At 43.5% G+C, this 20,063-nt stretch overlaps 1 protein-coding gene across 1 annotated transcript in view; it reads right to left on the reverse strand.

Moving 5' to 3' along the window:
* DOCK2 (dedicator of cytokinesis 2) overlaps nucleotides 1-20,063 on the reverse strand; it is a 412,121-nt gene that overhangs the window by 298,406 nt on the left and 93,652 nt on the right. Inside the window, exon 23 of the mRNA XM_021698161.2 lies at nucleotides 8,006-8,114. Within this exon, the coding sequence (XP_021553836.1) occupies nucleotides 8,006-8,114 (109 nt within the window). The remainder of the gene's footprint in view (nucleotides 1-8,005; nucleotides 8,115-20,063) is intronic.

The following is a 20,063-nucleotide window of genomic DNA, read 5'->3' on the forward strand; positions in this document are numbered from 1 at the left end:
CTGTAACATTCTTCTAAGCAGTTACAGTATCCAGTGCATTCCAACCTAGTTGGTCACAGGCCATTTTTATCAGGAAGCACCAAACAGATGTAGCGAAAACAGAAGCCTGAAAGGCTGGGCAAGCAAAAGAAAAGAATGAATGGGATGAGCCTGGGCCCGTGGGAAGTAAGGAGGTGCGTGGAACCCACACTCTCTCTAAAGAATTGAGTCATTCTTGGGGCGCCTGGGTGGCTCAGTTGGTTGAGCGACTGCCTTCGGCTCAGGTCATGATCCCAGGGTCCTGGAATCGAGCCCCGCATTGGGCTCGATGCTCCACGGGAAGCCTGCTTCTCCCTCTCCCACTCCCCCTGCTTGTGTTCCCTCTCTCGTTGTGTCTCTCTCTGTCAAATAAATAAACAAAATCTTAAAAAAAAAAAAAAAGAATTGAGTCATTCTTGTTTACCTGTTCTAACACTGTGCTAGTCAAATCAAACACATCAGCAGGCTGCACTTTCTCAATTGGAATACCTATTTACCATGTCTAAATTCTAAAGATATGCTCTATGCTGAGGCATATGCCCTAAAAAAGACTGGTCCAAACACTCCCAGCAAACTGTTTATCCATTCACTCTTAGACCAATGAACATAGAGCTCTGGGCCCCGGGGGACCTGGGCAAGAACCACAGTGCTCCACCTAGCACCTGCATGGGCCAAGGCCCATTTCTTCACACCCTGAGCCTCAGCATCTTCACGTGGGGGAAAGGGGAGTAATGTGAAATAAAGTCTATCTTGTATCTATTGTAATGACCAGCACATAGTAGGCCCCCCAAGGTGCGTGTGCTGAATTTCACCTTATTCCATCTCTCAAACACTTGCCCTCCCTCCCCAGCACCTGGACAAAGTATGATATGTACTCATCAGAATTAAGACCAAAGGGAGAGGACAAAAACAGAAATTGAGCCCTCAGCAAGTTGGGAAAACCGGGACTTCATTGTCCACAGCAAGTTACTGGCTTTCACAGGCGGGCTGCATGCCATCCCAGGGCTTTGAGGCCATGCTGCCAGACAGCAGTCACCAGGACTCCTACACTGACACACACGCTTAAATGCTTCAGCGGATAGTGAGGAGGGGTTCGACGGGGCTGGGACAAGGGCTGTTCCAGAAGGAGCCAATCTTCCCAGCTTCTCAGCTCTGGGCTGGCAATAAAGTAAAACAAACTAAGTAGCTGTCACCCCGAGACTCAGAGGGTGTTATCAACTCAACTGGAGAATATTAAACCTCCATCTGGTCCAGGTGGCCTCACAGTGAAGTGGCAGGTCTGTGGTTTTCTTTTCCAACAAGGACGGCCCACCTCTGACCCAGAAAGTCTGAAGCACTGGCCCCAGGGCTCCTGTCCATAGTTCTCCCCTTCACACGGCTCTTACCCACGTGAGTGGAGTGATAGCAGGTAGGTTCAGCAGGTGCAACCAGCAAGCTCCCCCAGAAGGCAGAGCAGCTCAGCCATAAGACCCCCTGGGGACCTCCATTTGTTGCATGTTTCTAAGGCCTGGAAACTAGAAACATCTTGGCTTTCTAGACCTATTGGCCTCTTGGGAACTAAGTTGCTTTACTGCTGATGTAATTTTTACTCTCATTAATACTACTTTTATACATAAAATAATATTGTCATGTTACTATTTTCATTCCATAGTATATATTCCTATATTATATATAATATTTAAGAAAAACATACACAGATAAGTTTATGTATGTGTATGTATATAAAGGTATATAATAGGATTATTAATTATAGGGTTTTAAAATAACAACCATTATTGGAAACTTTAAATGTGTCAAATGCTTTACATGCATGACCTCACTGCACTTTACAACCACTCTATGAATAGATCCTGTCATCCCATTTTCCCGGAAGGAAACTATGGCACAGAGAGGTGAAGTAATTTGCCAGAAGCCACACAGCTAAGATGCAGCATAGTAAGAATTTGTACCTGATTCTGTCCAACTTGGCCCTAGCCAGTGTGTCTGGCTACTGCCCACCCTGCTTTAAGGAAAGGTTTCAATAGGGGAAAGAAGGCTGATTTGGGGAAAGAAGGAGAAAAAGAACTTTCTCCTCTTTATGAGGATAATTTTTGAAAAGAAGGTACAGTTTTTTCTGACATCTCCTCAATTAAGGATCTTCCTCACCACATGTATCAGGGTTTGTAAGAATGGACACCAGGAAAACATTTGTCAACTTAGTAATTAGCTTACCATGTGGCACCAAGAGAGGATTTCCCAGATTAATCACCAACTCTGGACCCCTCTCAAAGGCTAGTTTCAACCTCAAGAAGAGAGCCAGATCCAAACCAAGCAACATTGGTTTCACTGACCCAGGGATAAGTCATGGGAGGACACTTGAGATGATTGTTATCCAGATGGACTTCCCCAGAATTGATAATCCTGGGCTGCTAGAAAACAACAACTATTTAAAAATAACAACAAAAATCAAACCAAACACTCCCTCAAACTCAAAGGGGATTTGTTCTTTGTTTCCAGGCTCCCTCCCCCTCCAAATGGAGTAAGAGTAAACTGCACAAATGCCAGTAGACAGAATTTTAGCCAAAAAGAGCATGTCTTGTGGTGATGCAAGGTTTTACAAGAGCTCTAGACATCTTCCTCATTCAAGAGCACAGACGGTATTTCCATCCCACCAATTTTCAGTCCTTTTATTTTCACCAAGCACTGGATGGTCAAGGTCCATGGAAACTGGACAATGTCATAGAAATGCACCACAGCATGACCAGAAGAGGACAGCTTCCTTAGAGATATGGTGCCGTCCCTAAGGACAATACACGCAGCTCTCTCAGGACAGTCAGCCTCCTCACCAATCTTTCAGGGAAAGAGAAGGAAAGATAGGCCAACACATTCCAGAATACATATGTCTCCATACTTTGTGTAAGCCAACATTATGCTGGCCCCCATGGCTTGGTGGGGGCAGGGGAGTTCATTGTTTCCAAATGGCTGGCTGGAGAGGCTGACTGTCTGAGTCAAGTCCCTGTGGATCACTTTTATCTATGTTGCCTTGAGCAGGTTAACTCTCTGTGTTCTCGTTTTCTCACCAGGAGAATGAAGGAAACAAAGCTACCTAATTTAAGGCCAACGTGAAGATTAAATGTTAGTTATCAGTATGCCTACAACAGCCTCACTGAAACAAATTTCATCCTCCCCACCACTGAATCCATCCTCCCCAAACATTACCCCTAAGTATGGGGTATATGGTTGAGAAAGGGACAATTTAAATAGTAAGTTTCATTTCTCCTACTTTGGGAATTCAGCCTACAGCCTGGGGGCCCCTTCACAAGAATAGACTACTTTCTTCCTTTAGTTGGACACTTGAACAATTTATACCAATAAACAATAAAAAGAGAGGAAAGAAAAAGGCATCCTTAATTAGCTTGCCTTCATGACTATGGACCGAACATCTATCCTTCTTTATTATTGCTTACTGTTGCTTATTACTTATCCATTTGACATCCTGCAGGAAAGACTTGGGTCTTTCATGAAACTATGCTTTGTTCAGTGGTGATTAGGAGCACAAACTCTGGACTTACACAGTCTGGATTCAAATCCCAGACCTGCCCCTTCTTAGTTGTGGTTAAGTTACTCAGCCTTGCTAAGCTTCCATTTCCTCATCTGTAAAGTAGAGATAAGAAGAGTATTTGCCTAATAAGGTTGTTATAAAAATCAAATGAGCTAACAATATATGTGAAGCTTTCAGCCTAATGTGTGATACATAATAAATGCTAAAACACAAAACAGCGGAAGCTGGTACTCATTGTTTCATTTGTTTAGCCAAAAAATATTCGAGTACCTACTAAGTGGCAGCCACTGGTTCAGATACTGGGGATACAAAAGACAGACTCTGCCCTTCTGGACACTCTAGTGGCATTATTACCATGTATGACAATCATAGTGGCCAAGGGAGCATACCATTCAATACATGCTGTTCATTTATTTTCACTCATACCATCAAATTGGAGCAGTGTGATGAACCCTGGACCTAAAGGAGAATGGGACAAATGGGTCTGCCTAATGTCACCAAATGCCCTTTCCTCACATTTGAGCTACATCCAGTTCACCCATGTCTGATTTTGATCCTCTCAACCTACCATCAGTTTTATCAAAAATGCTCACAGGGCTGGCACACACAGGGACTTCTAAGCTTATGGCCTGTTAGTGAAAATACATGGAAACCCCTGTCCTAATCCATTCCTTGTGGTAGGGAGAACACTAACTTTGGAGTCAAGAGACCTGGGTACTTTCAAATCCTAGCTCCACCACTGTGAATAGGTATAATTTGGGATGAATTATTTAACTTTATGAGCCTCCTGTGGACACTGAAGACAGTGATTCCTTGCAAATCTCTGGAAGGATGAAAAACACTGTATGTGAAGAGCCCAGCTTCATGCCTGGCACATGGTAGGTACTCGATCAATGGAAGGCATTTTTAATGATCTTCTACCTTCTTTGAATTGCTGGTTTTTAATTCTCCATAGTTTTGAGCGAGCTGCTGTCATGCCAACTCTGAACAATAAGGAAACCACAGGAAGCAATTCACAAACACTGGATGAGTCTTAGAAATGAGAAATAACTTGATGAGATCCCAGAACTCACAATGGACACAGCCGAAATTGATTGAACCAGATCTGCTCAACGCTAAATTAAAGCAGGCACGAATGAGGGTTTCCACCATCAGCTGCTACCCAGCTGGAGGTGTAAAGTTGCACTCATTGGCGTTCTTACTCTATACTCTCACCCAAAACTTATGGCAGACACTACTAATAGATCACAGCACTCTCTCCCACTATACCCCATGCAGGCTCAGAATCAGGACTCCAGTCATCCTATACTATTTGTCATCCCTTTTTTTTTCCCCCATACAGTCAGTTCTTGTGGGTTTATTCTCCCTGAAATTTGTATTTATGTTTCCTGATCTAGCTGAATAACCAATCGTCCTAAAACTGTTCGGCCTCATGTGACAAGGTTAGGAATATAAATATTCCCTCCTACTCTAGGAAAATGCTCCAAAAACTTCTGTTTTAATGATGAGGTAAAGAAGGGAGAGGTATAAATGGCTAAACACTATTTAAATTGAAATATGTAATAGGCCCTATATTTCTCCCTTTATACACATTGCTTTATTTAATCCTCTCAATATTTCCTCTAAATTAGACATTAGGCTTTCCATTTCATAAAAGGATAAACAGAGGTCCAGAAAACTGAAGCAATTTGCCCAATGTTACATGCCCAAGTGTGGATGCCTAATTCCCACCGAGGTCTCTCTCCAGTAGCAAATGCCAAAGTTCAAGAAGATTCCTTGTATGGAGCTTGCTAACATTACACGGCCTTGACCCCTCTCCCCTCATCAGCCCACACATCACACCTTAAAACGGCATTAAATCTTCAAAGGTTGTTGCTTCCCGTATTTGGATAAGGCTATATCCTTCTTTGACAAATTTTCAGCAACCATAGACATAGGTAGAAAGTATTATTGATTTTATGTAAATCCTGGAAGCTAAATTTGGCCCTCAGAGCAAATTAAAAAGGAGATGAAGTCCCTTTTGAAGACTCTCGGGTGGAAATCCATGAGGAGAAACCAGCATAACCTGGCCCAAATCCCAGGGAAAATAAAGCATTTCTAACATAGTTTCCCAGACAGTAAGAACTTGAGTAAAAAGGCTTATACCCAGACCATAATAATCACATTAGTTCTCTGCATTTGCATTGCATTTTACAATCTGCTCTTTTGTAGACAGTGTTTATTTGATCACAGTGAAGTCTTACAGATGAGGAAACAGACTGTGAAAAGTTAAATGACGAGCCTATGGTCATACAGCTGAGCAAGAAGAACATCCATGTCTCCTCAGTGCCACGATGCTCACCGGCTCCTCTTTGCTTTGTAGCTTCCTTTCTTTCTCCTCCTTTCTTTCTGCCCTTTCTTATTCCCTCTGTCCCTTTGTCCCTTCCCCCAAGGTACATGTAGCTCATCACCGGGAAATAGGTGCTGAAATTAGAAAAAATGGCTCTATGAGAGCTGCCTCCCTCTGGCTTTCTCAAGGTCAGTGGTCTGTCTCTCTCCTGGCACCTCTATCTCTCTGAAGCATCTGCTCCTTTCTCCTCCCCACCAACGGTCTTCCTTCATTTGTCTGGCATTTCTGCTTTCGTACTTCAGCTTCCTTGGAGCTATTTCAGAACTGACTCCATGCTGCAGCCTCTCCCTTTGCAACCAGTCAACCTCAGCCCTCACCGAACAACCTCACACCTCTCCCTGGAAGCTCAGCTGCTTCTAATATGATACAGGCAGGGTGACAGGCTCCAGCTCTTATCACATTTCTTCATGCTGTCCCCTGCTCCTGTTATTCCCTTTGTTGTAAAATAATGAAGGTTCGTAAAAGGATGAGGGAAGACTTAAAACAACAACAACAACAACAACAACAGGGGAGGGAAGGTGAAAACAGTAAGACTCATCCCGAAGAAAACAGTCTTATCTCCAGCAGGTGCTAAATGTATAGTGTAAAGAACAGGGTAATGTAGCAGCTCAGAGCACGGTCTTCAGAGCCAGGCAGGAGGAGATCTGGACGCCAGCCATACCCTTGACTGCAGTGGAGCCTGACAAAGTGGTATCAACTCTGAGCTTCAATGTCCTCATCTATGAAACGGAGATCTGCACACCTATCCTGAGAGTCATTCATTCAACAGATATTTATTAAGCATCAGCTATGTATCAGGACTGTTCAAAGTGCTGAGGATACATTGGTGAACTAGACAAAGCCCCCCTCTACACACACACACACACACACACACACACATACACATGCAAACACACACACACACACACACACAGAGGTCGCCAACATTTGTTCAATCAAAAGAAGCAACTAGCAGAGTGATTCCTGAACTTTGCTTCACACCAGGGAGTTTTTTAAACTCCCCTTACCCTGGTCACACTCCATACTGATTAGATTAGAATGTCTGGTGGTGGTAACCAGGCATCAGAATTTATTAAAGATCCCCAAGAGATTCTGATGTGCAAAGTTGGGAACCCATGGCATCAGCAGTGGACACTGCCTAGACAGACTTCTGCTTCTGCCTCCTCACCTCCGTTCTAACTGGACACTAGCACCTCACCCATTCCAGCCAGCAGCTGGGTGATCTCAGGCACAGCAGATACTTAAATTAGCAACTACAAGGATAACTCTGATCAAAAGAAGAACAAGTAATCTGTGTTAACTCGCTGGTTTCAATAAACGCATTTGTTTCCTATTCATATGGCACGAGGCAGCCCTTCCTGCACACTTACAAGTCAATCCTGTGAAAGTTAGGAAGTCTTCCCTGAAACAGCCTCTTCATTCAGCCTCTCTGCTACTAAACTCTTGCTCAAACTTGGGGTGGGACTCAAGGTTTCTCAAAGATCTATAGAGTTTGTACATTAGCATCATGAACCATAAATTAGAGGACCTCTCTCCAAAGTACTTCCTGTTTATTGAGGAGACTCTAACCCCAAAAGGGGATCTGAGCTTATGGTGCTGAGAATCAAAAGCAGAGGATTTAAGAGACTGCCACCTTAACCACTGTTACCGTCATTATTTTTCTTTCTAAGCAGGCTCCAGGCTGCGCGGGGTCCAAACTCACAACCCTGAGATCAGGATACCAGCTGAGATCAAGAGTTGGACGCTTAACTGACTCAGCCATCCAGACGCCCCACCACTGTCACCATTAGAAGTGGATCAGGTTTGACCTATTTCCTTCCAGGTAGCAAAAGCTTCAGAGTTATTTAAAAAGAGGCACTGTTACCCTCACAGGAAACAAACAATAAATGTGCCTTCCTTGGTGTTCATGATCCTTGTACCATGTGGCCAGCCCAGGCCTTCGATGAAGACAGGGTTACATATTCAAGCAAAAGTAGACATTATCTCACCATGCTGGTATTTATCGGATGACCAAAGGAAAAGAGATTTTTTTTTTTTTTTTTGTAGTGTAAACCAACCTGCAAAAGGATGGTTGTTTTATATTGACTTTTCATCAGGTTGTTGATGGATTCAAAGAGCCGTCTCATGGATTCTTCAAACTCCATCTGTTCTTTGCCTTCATAAAGCCTGAAAGAAGACACATCTGGGTCATTTCTCAAGCCTATAGGCAATACCTTTGAAAGTGTGTGCAGCCACAAACTTCATTTAAGATTAAGAGTGAGGGGTGGGAGACAGGGACTTCAGCGCCGGGGTGCTGAGCCAGCAGTGTTTCCAGCCATCATTCACTCGCAGGAAAACCTCTGTCCACGCACAGAACAGATACCCTCCCACTGACTCCCGCCTTTTTTTTTTAAACCCTGAAGAATCTCAAAGGAATGAAACTCGTCCAAGCCGAGGAGACATTCATAATTTCACCCTTCTGCAAGAATCAGAAGGGAGATTGTGGTCACCAGATTTCCAAAGTCTCTGGGAAGAATCAAGGAGAAATATTTTCAAGTCTACCGCCCTTCCACTTAGCCATTGCCTGCTTATCAGACAAATATGTACTTGCCTGTTCCATGTCAGGGGCCACTGTGTCCCTGGCCCTCTCATTTCAAGGAGTGTGCTTATCACCTAGTTGAAACTTTGTTCCTCTTTTTTATAAAGGTCCTATATTGTTACTGTCAAAAATGCCAACATAACAGAAACACATTACTTACAAAGTGAGACTCCTCATTAATCCTACCTCGAGATTAGGGATTGTTAACATTTGGATGGATATTCTTGCAGAGATTTTCAAGGCCAGCACGAATATATACATGCAACTTTTTATAGAAACCATCCCCTCATATAAAATTTATCTCCAGGTTCCTAAGGCTTATGGCCCTCCTGGCCCGGCCTTGGAGTGTCGTTCAGCCCTAGACCTCTCCAGACAAGGCTTTATCACTGACCGTGAAAAATCTTCAGGCTAATCTGTGGCATCCTGCATGAAATACAGAGAAGAGTGCTCCTGTCTCCAGTTCAGATAAAGAGCGTCCCTGTCACTGCGCTCCACAGTCAGACAGCACTTGCTGCGGCTGTGGGGGAAGGTGCTTTCCTTAGATAAAGCTGTCAGCACTTTACTGGTCTGTTTGCTCCATCAACCACAGAAAGGGCAGTCCATCACGTGCTGTCTGCACTGAATTCCCACCCATCCCCCACCCCTCTTTTCTCTTCATTCTGCTTCTCTTCTATTGCCTTTCTCTGTCTTTAAACATGTGTCTGCTTATCTGCTTGTGAGTATTATTTACTCTCTGTCTCTCTGGGTCACTATGTTCATCTCTGCTTTTCTTCTTTCTGACTCCATCTTTCTCTGTATGTTAGTCACTCTCTGCCTCTCTTCTCTTTTTTCCTAACTGACAGCTTCCTAAAGCCCCCCTGAGGTCAGAAGCTTAAGAGAAAGCCCGTACTGAATGTTCCAATCAATTACAAGGACCCAGTGATTGCTCTGACTTTCTGAGTATCTAGTTCAAGGTCATAGAGACAAACTGTGAGAGGAGCCAAGAGTCCTGAAGCAGCTCTCTCTCCTTCTCCCTCCCTTGTGCCCTCGCCCCTCTCTTAAACTCCTCCCTTCTGAGCCTTCTTGTCCTGTCAGCACAGAGATGTCAGCCATAGACAATGTGTTTTAGAGTCCATCGGCTCTGGGTCTCCAACCTCCACTTTGCCCCGTACTAACGGAAAACCTTATTAATGACAGCAGATGTTGTTGCACACTGCTCGGCCCCAGGCACTGTCTGCATACGTACTAAATCATTTACCCTCACGACCACACTATGGTGGGCCCTATCATTATCCCCATTTTACAGAGTGATCAAACTCAAGCAACATGCCCAAGGACTCCACACCCCAAAGTGTTAGAGCCACTCATACCTGGCCATCCGGCTCCTGGGCCCACCCTCTCGATCACTTTGTGCAGCACTTTGCTCCATGCTTTACTGCCTCTCTTCATTCCCACAAGCCCCGGTTCCTCATCTACAAAACTTAGGCCATAACAGCACTGTGCCCAAGTACTGTGAAGAGACCAGCTCACACGTGAAGTGCTCAGCATATGCCTTGTGCCAGCAAATGTTAACTGTCGTTTTGTTGGTAATTATAGGAATATTACTATCATTCCCACTTCAGAGATAAGGACACAGAAAACTCCGGAGAGGTTGAAACTTGCCCAAAGCCCATCAAAGTTCAAACTATGAGACCAGATCTGGTAGAGAGGAAGGCAGGATCCTAATTCAAAGTGGTGGTGGTTTCCCCAAGAGATGACATTGTTTAGTTTTTCTTTGTGCCCAAAGCTAAGCTAATGGATGGTCCATCCCCCAAGTCTTTTGCCTTGAAATCTGTTACTCTTTCCACTAGCCACAGCTGCCTGAAAACGTCTACTAAGCGATCTCACAATCCCTATTATGGTCTATAGTGTTTCCCACTCAACATTTAACACCCAGACATGGCTGCCCATGATAGAGTCATCATTATTTACATACGTACGGACTTTCTCTGTAAGGCATACTTATTAGTGTATTTGCATGGGGAAGGGGACTAGGATTCCCACCCGGTCCTCTTCTTGGGAACCACTTGTGAAGCCTACGAGAATGGCCTTCAGCAGCTTTTTCCTATTGTTTTACCCTACCCACCCCCCACCTTCCATAACTGAATGGTCTTTTGGTGGCTCTCTCCCTGGAATTTGTATTTTTTTTAACACAGAAACATAAAAATGGGCTTTATTGGGGTTCATCTTAATGGCAGCCAGCACTCCAGGGGAATGTTCATGAACTCCTGATAAAGAGATCCCTGAGGTTGCCCTGGTTCCCAACCTCTCTGTGTGGTTTTTTAACTCTTTTTGGATTGTATGAGCTGCACAAATATCTTTCCAATAAATTCCTTTTTTTCTTAAACTAGCTCTGGTTGGATTTGTTGCAACCCTGTCTGGTCAGAGCTCTGCAGGTTGGGGTGGGTTTCTTCCTGCTGCCCCCTGGAGTTCTAAACCAAGAGCTATGGGGAAGGCCAGTGAACATCTAGTCCATGCTTCCCATTATACAGAAGAAACCGAGGGCCAGAGTGGGCAAGTGACTTGGCTTCACTGACATCTTTTAAATGTTATTTGACTGAGGTAGGAAAGAAAAGAGATATTTAGGCTATGAGACCAAGTCTGGGCTATGAACTCAACTTTAAACTTTATAAGAAACTGAATTTAATTTCTACCACTAAGAAAAATCTGATTTGCTCTAGGTCACAGACTGTGCCAATGCTATGGCTTGAACCAGAACTTGGCACTCTTCTCCTTCTGTGCTCTGAGACTCTAACAGGGGAGGGCAGAAGACACGGATCCCAGGAGGCCAAGCTCAGGGACATCTGCCTCAGTGGGGATCCAAACTACTCCCTATTACTCATGTCACAAGTGAAGTACCTAAACATCACACTCTAGTCCAGGGAAGGAAAAATATTCTACACCTGCCTAAGTTTCATCAAAGATTAAAAAACCAGTTCTGTAGGGAAATGGCTTGCATTTAACAGTGACTACATCATTAAGCAAAGTTGTTGCAGTCTTACTTAGCAAATGTGGGTGTGGTCGTGTGTGTGTGCGTGTGTGTGTGCGTGTGTGTGTGTGTGTGAGAGAGAGAGAGAGAATTTTTAAGCCTGGGGTTTTACTTGTAGAAATGGGAAGAAGAGCTGGAGAAATTGAACGCAGTTGGGCAGGAGAAGTGGTGCAAACAGCTGTTTAGTGTAAAGCGCTTTGCTCTCTAGCCAGATTCCTCTGTATACTGACTGCGCAGCCTTGGACTCTTTACCTTCCTTACTGACAAAATGGAGATATAATGCTCACTCAAAGGGTGATTTTGAGGTAGGAAAAAGTGAGATAATGTCTTTCAAGTGTTTAATATTATAGCTGGCACCTAATAAGTGTTAAGTAAATATCAGCTACTATTCTTATTGTCGTTGTTGATTCCCAAGCACAAAAGTGATAATACTGGGAAGCTCTCTCATCTGAGCACATATAAATAAAAGGAGTATTTCCAGGAAGGAGTGACTAAGGCAAATAAAATACATAAGGGTTTTAGATTACATGCAAGAAATAAACTGATGATGGGGCCCATTCAGCACTGTAGGGCCTCTCCTGAGAAGCTGGAAGAGAAAAGAAAAAAAAAAATGCTTCATCTATCTGCAAGGCTTTAAGTGTGACCTTGAAGTCAAGGGCACGGCAGATGTGGTTTCAAGGTCCTTTTTTAGCACTTGGTCTCTTATAGCTTCAGGAGGGAAACATTTTTTTTTGGCTTCAGCATGCCTAGAAAGATGCTTCAGAAACCAGCTGATCCTGCCAGGGAAGGAATTACTGAAGGACCCGAAGGCCCTGACCACAAGGAAAACTGGAACAACCTGCGAGGCGCTGTTCTGGGGCATGTGAGCCCAAGCACAGCAAGCACTCCAGCTCCCAGGGCTTGGATAAATATAGCAATGCTCTGCTTGCATGTGATTCATTAAGGAGACACTGTGCACAGCTGAGCACTCACTAAATGCAAATGGGGCCCCATATGGCGAGTACAATGCTTTGCACCTCCTCTTCCATGCAGGTACATAAAGCCCCAGCCTAAAATGGAGATGCCAACCTCAGGCCAGCAGCTCAGGGGAGCAGAATCTAACCAAGGCATCCTCAGGCTTGGAAAGATAGCAGGAAGATTCACTTTAGAATCCAGGGGTGGTGGGTTTCCAGGCACACCAGGCCCGTTTTGTTTTCTATGCCTTGGCCACTTCCGGCTCCTCTGAGCCACATTCACAGGCATCCTCCTGATTTCTTCCCTACCTCTTTAAGGCAATACAGAAATTTAGGTAAGATTGTGCGGGTTCCAAACTCTGCTCTGACACTTACCATTTGGGTGGCTTTGGCTAAGTTTCTTAGTCTCTCTATGGCTCAGTTTTCTCATTAGTAAAATGATATTAGCCCCATAAGGTGGTCCTACAAGCAAATAATGCATGCAAAGCAACCAGCACAGTGCCTAGCACATAGTAAACACTAAATAAATGCTAGCTATTGTTATACAGTACCATAATTTTCTTCTAGAGCTTCATAAGCATTTTGAAGGGAAAAAAAACCAGCATCTTCATAAAGACAAATACAATTTGTTGAGCACCTACTGCATGCCAGGCACTGCAGGGTAGATAAATATGAGTAAGGCCAGTCCCCATTCCCAGAGAAATCATGAGGCAGGCCAGCAGGTAAATTACATATTGCCACATAGTGAGAAAAGTTGGATAATAAAAGTTTAATATATTATTGAGCACTTCCTAAGGGTGAGGCACTGTGCTAAATTCTTCACATGGATTAGTTCACTTGGTACAGACTATTATTATTCATATTTTACATATGAGAAAAAGGAAAAGACATTAAAGAGGCATGAACCAGAGGAACAGAAGAGCAAAGGAGGGAACAAGGGCTCTAGTGGACACTGATCACGGTGACTGCCTACCTGGTGGCACCTCTCTGCCCTCAGCAGCCCCCTCCCATTCCACCCCCACAACTTGTCCTGCTCTCCTTCCTTCCTCCCCAGCAGTCCCATAAATGCCCTGCAGGATTAGGCCTGGGCCCCAGCTTTCCTTTGTCTCCCTCACCTGGTCACATCTTCACCTAAATTTGCTCTTGGCGAGACACATACCTGACTCATTTCACAAGTGCCTGGGAGCAAGGCCAGATTAATTGGAAGGTTTTTAAAATAAAAAATCTATTTTAAATGCCTCTATGATCTGACAAAATTACTCAACAATAAGGTCATGCTATATCATTCTGCTACTTTGCCACACAAGTCAAGAGATACCCCCAAATGTGATGTCAGACACTGGAGGAATACTATGGAAGGGAGGTCACTTATTTAGTGAATTTCTTTAAAGAATGCTGTGCACTCCTCACAACGTTAAAGCAGACTATCACAGTGACTGAGGGCTCCCTGTGTGAATACTTCATTCTTCACCACCACCACTTGCCTGCTTGCCTCCATGGAGGATAAGCTCCATGCAGGCAGAGTCACGGCTATCCCGGTCATAATATCCCCACATCCACATAGCAATAGGCCTGGAACACCAAAAGGGAGTTTAAACAAATGCATCAACTAATGATAAAGTATTAAATGAATGAACTTCAGCACCTTCAATGTAGCTGTACAGAAATATCTTATGAATCCAGAACTCAAAGCAGTTCAGCTAGTTCTAATGGCATCTGAACTAGATAGTATTAATAGTCATCTTCAGCTATGCAACCTTATTATTCTTCCCTTGGCTACTAAGACTACTACTACTACTAATAGCTGCTACTTAACTAAGCCTTTGCTATGTACCAGGCACTATGCAACCACACAAGGTCACCCAACTTGTAAAAGGCAGAGTGAGAATTTAAGTCTGAGTGTGTCTGGTTCCAAATTTCACTCTTAACCGCTAGGCAATACTACCTCCAGAGGACAAAGCAAAGTAATAGCCAATTGCCAGGAACTGGAACAAGTCAGGGTGAGTAGGAAAGCATCATTTGCCCAGGGGATGATGTTACAGGATTGTCCAGGGAAACTAAATGGCGGGCTCTAACTTTTTTCTGTTCAAGCTCTAAATCCAAGGTGACAGCTGGTTTTCCTATCCTCAAGCCAATAATTTGCTCTATTAGAGTAGGTGTAAATTAGTGACTTTACAAAAAGAACCATTAAGCCATTCGTGGTTTCAGAAGAGTGACTACTTGGAAAAATCACAACATTCTAAGACCAAACCTGCCTGCCTCTCTGCCTCTCTCTCTCCCCCTCTCTCCCTCCTTCCTCTCCCTCTCTCTCTCCCCTTCTTTCTCTCTCTCTCTCTTCCCCCCTCTTGCTCCCTCTCCCCCCCTTTCTGTCTTTCTCACACCCTACTCCAACTTGGGATGAAGAATAATTGTCTGAAAATCATCCTTGCATTTATTGATCCTATTTACAGAAAGAAACACTTGAGTGCACTCAGCAGGCACATTTAAGTCAAAGCAATAGGGCTGGAAAGGATTCATGAAAGAGAGGGCCCTCTTCCTGATTCACCCCTTTCCTGCATGGTCATTGTCACCATCCCGACCCCTTCCCCCAACACCAAAGTCTAGAAACCCAAAAGGAATCTGGAATTGCAGATTAAGACAAAGAATTTTGATCCAGTGAATCTAGAGTGAGCCGTCCAGTTCAACAGTGACCAGAGAAATTCTCTTTTGAAGGGTAACAAAGTTGAAACATAAGGCATTATTCTGTTAGAAGAGAAAGAGCAGAGCCAAGTTTGAAAGGGATCTTGTAAGGAAGGACTAGTATAACTACCATGTTGCCTGTGTGAATTGTCAAGCAGCCTGGTGGCCCAGAGAACTCCATGAAGACTTCATCTAATTGAGAGAAGCAGTCAAAAGGCAGAGGGCTCAGACCAGTTCCTGGTGTCAACCCTTTTGTCAATAACAGAATTATTTCTCCTCTAAATGTTACTTTTCCAGAGTCTGACATTTGAAGAGGAATCCCCCCTTAGGGCAAACTGCAAAGAAGTTTCAGTAAACAGTCTTCCTCCTGTAAATCACCCCAGGGAAGAATGATTTACAGATGAGAGAAGAAAAGACAAACTCAATATGTGGGGATCCTGTTTTGAAAAATGTCTAGGATGAACATACAAAAATTAATGCTGTCACTGGAGAAAAACTGCCTCAGGTGGAAGCATAAACAGCCTAAACAAAAAAATAGAAGTTAACAACATGGAAGAAATGAAAGAAAACAATCCAACCAAAACATTCACTTTACTTTAAAATACGGCAACCCTGTGCAATAAATTAATAGTAAGTAGCTAATAAGACGCAGGCAAAAGCCTTGAAAAGAACTCTAAGTTATGAATAGAGTGTGATGTGTGCCCCAGCCATCCTTCATTCTACTGAGAGGAGCTGCAGGCTTTATGTAATTTGGCAAGAAGAACTCAGTTGCATAATTCTGCACTTAAGTAAATTTCTCCATTAGCATGAAAAATGGTATTCAGGGTTTTTCTCTCAACATAATTAGAAATTGAGTGCTCCCAAAACAATGCTCCTAAACAGAAACACACACACACACATACACACATACACACATACACACACACATTCCCTCCCACTGCTCCCACCCCAGGGTTCCAAGACATATAAAGAAAAATATAGATTGCATCATTTACTTGAAAGAGAAGCTAATATTCAGTACAGTCTTTCTAGCATTTTCTTTTTAGGCCCAGTTGCTCTAAAAGTTCAGGTACTGAGAAGAAATTAGGTTTGACTGCTTCTCTGACCATTTCTTCTTTCAGTTTTTTAGTGACCTAGGAAGTATCTATAATATCTTGAATGATAACAGAAAAAATTAAGTTACAGAATGATTACACACACACATAGACACATACACACCCTCAGTAAAAATCTGGAAATCTATATGCAAATTGATAATTTTATTACCTCTTAGAAAAGAGATTGTGTATGTCAACAGTCCCCTTATACAATTCTATGTTATATTATGATTTTTTAAACGAGTAAATGTTACATTTAATTTTCAAAAAAGATATCTACTCTTCCTCTGGGGTGAATGTTTCTTGCCTTCCAGCTCCTTTCTACAATAATCTTTTTCCCCAAAGTCTTTCCTGAATTCTCTTGTTTTCATCAAGGGAAGTAGGGCTGCAGCCAGGGGATCTAGCACAAGGTCAGACAACTAGAGGCAGTTTTCCCTCTACAATTACAGAATCTAAATGCTGATTTTTCACCTACCTCCTGGTTCCTGGCATGGACTGCAGCTAGAGAGACAACTGCCCAAGAAATGTCAAGTTATTATTACTCTAAACTGTGGTCATGCCAGGAGCATCTGAACTTTGTCCTTGCAGTCTTGTGGCTTCCTGAGAAGGATAATGAACCCCAGGTTTCCTGCTCTGTTCCACTGAGAGCCTTGACATTTGGTATGTGGAGTTAAATAGAATTTTTAACATTTTCCTTACTAATGGTGCTGGGTTTTAAAATACATATGCACTAAAACTCTTTGTTTTGAAATCTGGGAACACCTGAGGAAGAATGAAGTTCAAATGTGTCAAGTTTTTCATTACTGAAGACCTCATTTGAGTAGTACAATGGCTGAGAGCAAGGCAAGCCACCAGCAGAGCGCAGTGTGACAGAAAGAGCAGTTGTGTGGGTCTGAGGACTGAGTTCTAAACCAGAGTCCAGCTTTAGTGTGTGTTGTGACCATTAGCAGGTTACTTTGCTCTGGGTGCTGGTTCCCTCATCAATAAGTGGACTACATTACCACTGGGGGAAATCTCCAGGATTCTTCATGGGCTTCCATGGTCAAAGAGTCAGATAGGGCATGCTGATCATCCAAGACCAAGCCTGCTCACCCTGCAGAGTACACCAGCACGGCATATGGCCCCATAGGCACCCTGGGGTAGGTAGTCATGGGTCTCGATGGATCTCTTCACCTGCCAGCTCTCAGTCGCTCATCAAGTCCCATTGATTCCACCTCCCAAAGCCATTTTCTCCCAGCTTTATTGAGATATATTCGACAGATAACATTGTGTAAGTTTAAGTTGTACAACATAACGGCTTGATACATGTATATACTGCAAAATGACTGCCACAGTGAGGTTAGTTGACACATCTATCACCTCACATAATTACAATTGTGTAAGACCTACTTTCCTAGAAACCTTCAAGTATGTAATATGGTATTGTTAACTAGAGTGACCAAAGCCACTTGCTACCCTCCATCTTTATGGTCACCACCTTCATCCAAGGCCCCAGCACATCTAACCTGTAGGGATTTCTGAACCCACCTCTCTTCCTTCACTCAGACCCCCTTTCAATCCATTTTCTACACAATGGTCTGAGGGAGCATTTTAAAAACAAAAGTGTCATATCATTCTCTGTTCAAAATCCTGTAATAGCTCCCCATTTTCCTCAGAATAATGTCCAGATGCCATGGCCTGACCTTCAAGGACTTGGAGATCTACCCCTTCCTATCCCTCCAGGTGATCTCCTACTACTCCATTCATCACTGAATTCCAGCCACCTTGGCCTTTCTACAGCTCGATTGAGTCAAGCTCCCTACTATCTCAGGGACCTCCTTCCAGCTTTATTTTCACCAGTTACACCCTCCTTCTCTTCACTTGCAATTCCTACTCATCATTCAGGTCACAGCTTAGATGGCACTTCCTCCAGGATGTGGGCACTCCTTCTGCCACATGCCTCTCCGACCCCATGATGAGATTTGACCTCCTTATTCCAAGCCTTTAGGGCACCTCAAATACCTCCCCTACATTTCACATGCACCCATGAGACTATCTGCTTAATGACGTAAATGACTTTCCCAGCTAGACTATAAAATCCCATGAAAACTAGGTCTGAGTCTATCCAATTGATTGTCGTATTTCCAGTGCCTAGCAGAATTGTCTACTGGCTACTTAATAAATACTTGTTTGGTAAACACTTGATTGCCAATGCAAACTAAACCTCTACCATTAGACAAATATTTCAACTAGATAGAAACTTTAATTATCAACTCAAGGGCTTAAAACAAGAACCAAGTTTTAGAGCCCAGCATGCATGAAACATGTGTTGGTGCTGAATATAAAGAAGAATAAATGCTGAGTGAAAGGCCTTTCAGAAGTTGTAGACCCTAAGGGCAATTCTAAAAAGAGTCGAGAGACACCTGTGTCATGAAAAGCTATTTACCATCTCTAGATTTCCAGATCCTGAGATGACCTGTCAGTTAGTAAGAACGGCAACTGTGATACATATTTGGGTGTCAATTTTTATTTCTGTTATAAATTCCTTCATAGCACAGTGACTGGAAGATAGTAGGTCAACAAATGTGTGTGTGTGTGTGTGTGTGTGTGTGTGATCATACTTGAAAGACAAAATACATGGGCAATGAAAATCTGAAGAGATTTGACTTAGTTTGCAAATACAGGGCTAGGTTCCCCAAGGAACCAATGCTTTAGGTGACCCAGGAAAAGAGTAAGAGATGGGGCACCTGCGTGGCTCAGTCATTAAGCAACTGCCTTCATCTCAGGTCATGGTCCCAGGGTCCTGGGATTGAGCCCCGCATCAGGCTCCCTGCTCAGTGGGAAGCCTGCTTCTCCCTCTCCCACTCCCCCTGCTTGTGTTCCCTCTCTCGTTGTGTCCCTCTCTGTCACATAAATAAATAAAATCTTCTAAAATTGAAAAAAAAAAAAAGAAAAGAGTAAGAGAAAACTGGAAGAGAAGGAGAGGGAAGGGCATTCCACTTCCAGGAAAGCAACCACACAGGTCTTACAGCAGAAGAGAGCCGAGTGGGTCAGAGGGACTGAATGAAGACCCCAGAATCTAGAGTGGGGGAAATCTGGGTGAGTCAGGTGAGAGGAGACAGGTGGGGAGCAGAGGCCAACCCCCACAGACCCTCTCAGGTCATGTGCAGTTTTATCTTCATCCTCAGAGCAATGAGGACAAATTGGAGGATTTCAAGAAGGTGAGCACCCAGATCAGGTTTGAACTGTGGAAAGATCATTCTAACTGCAGTAAAATTTAAAGACTTCCATTTCCAACAGTGTGGTATGGTGGACAAAATGCCCTGGAAAACCTCTCAGTAAAAATGACTACCAAAGCTGGATTTTCCAAAATGAGTTGGTAAACTATCAGAAAAGTAAAGAAACCACAGAGGAGAAACACCAGGCAAAAGGGAGATTCTGGGTACTTACAGAGCAATAAAACCAGCTTCTGCCCTCAAGGCATTTGCTCAACCTTAGTGTCCTTAAACTTCCATTTAGGTGGCTGTTTGGGGAATGGAAGGAATGAGATCAATCCTACGGCCTGCTTTTTGGAGCCCCTTGCATAAAGCTGGTATCCCAAATTGTTCTGGCTTCTTATAAAGGAGGGTGAGAAGTAAATCTATTGCATAAAAGGGAGCAGTGAAGAAACTACCCACTCCTCAGTGCTGGATGGAAAAGGAAAACACATTTCCATTGAGATTTCTGAACCATGAGCCAGTCCTCACCTGGATTTTCTTTTGTTCATGTTTTTGTTTGTTTGTTTTTGTTTTTCCATATTCATGTTCCTTGCCTGGATCCACA

This window comes from Neomonachus schauinslandi, chromosome 7 (assembly GCF_002201575.2).
Source record: "Neomonachus schauinslandi chromosome 7, ASM220157v2, whole genome shotgun sequence".
Classification (NCBI taxonomy): domain Eukaryota; kingdom Metazoa; phylum Chordata; class Mammalia; order Carnivora; family Phocidae; genus Neomonachus; species Neomonachus schauinslandi.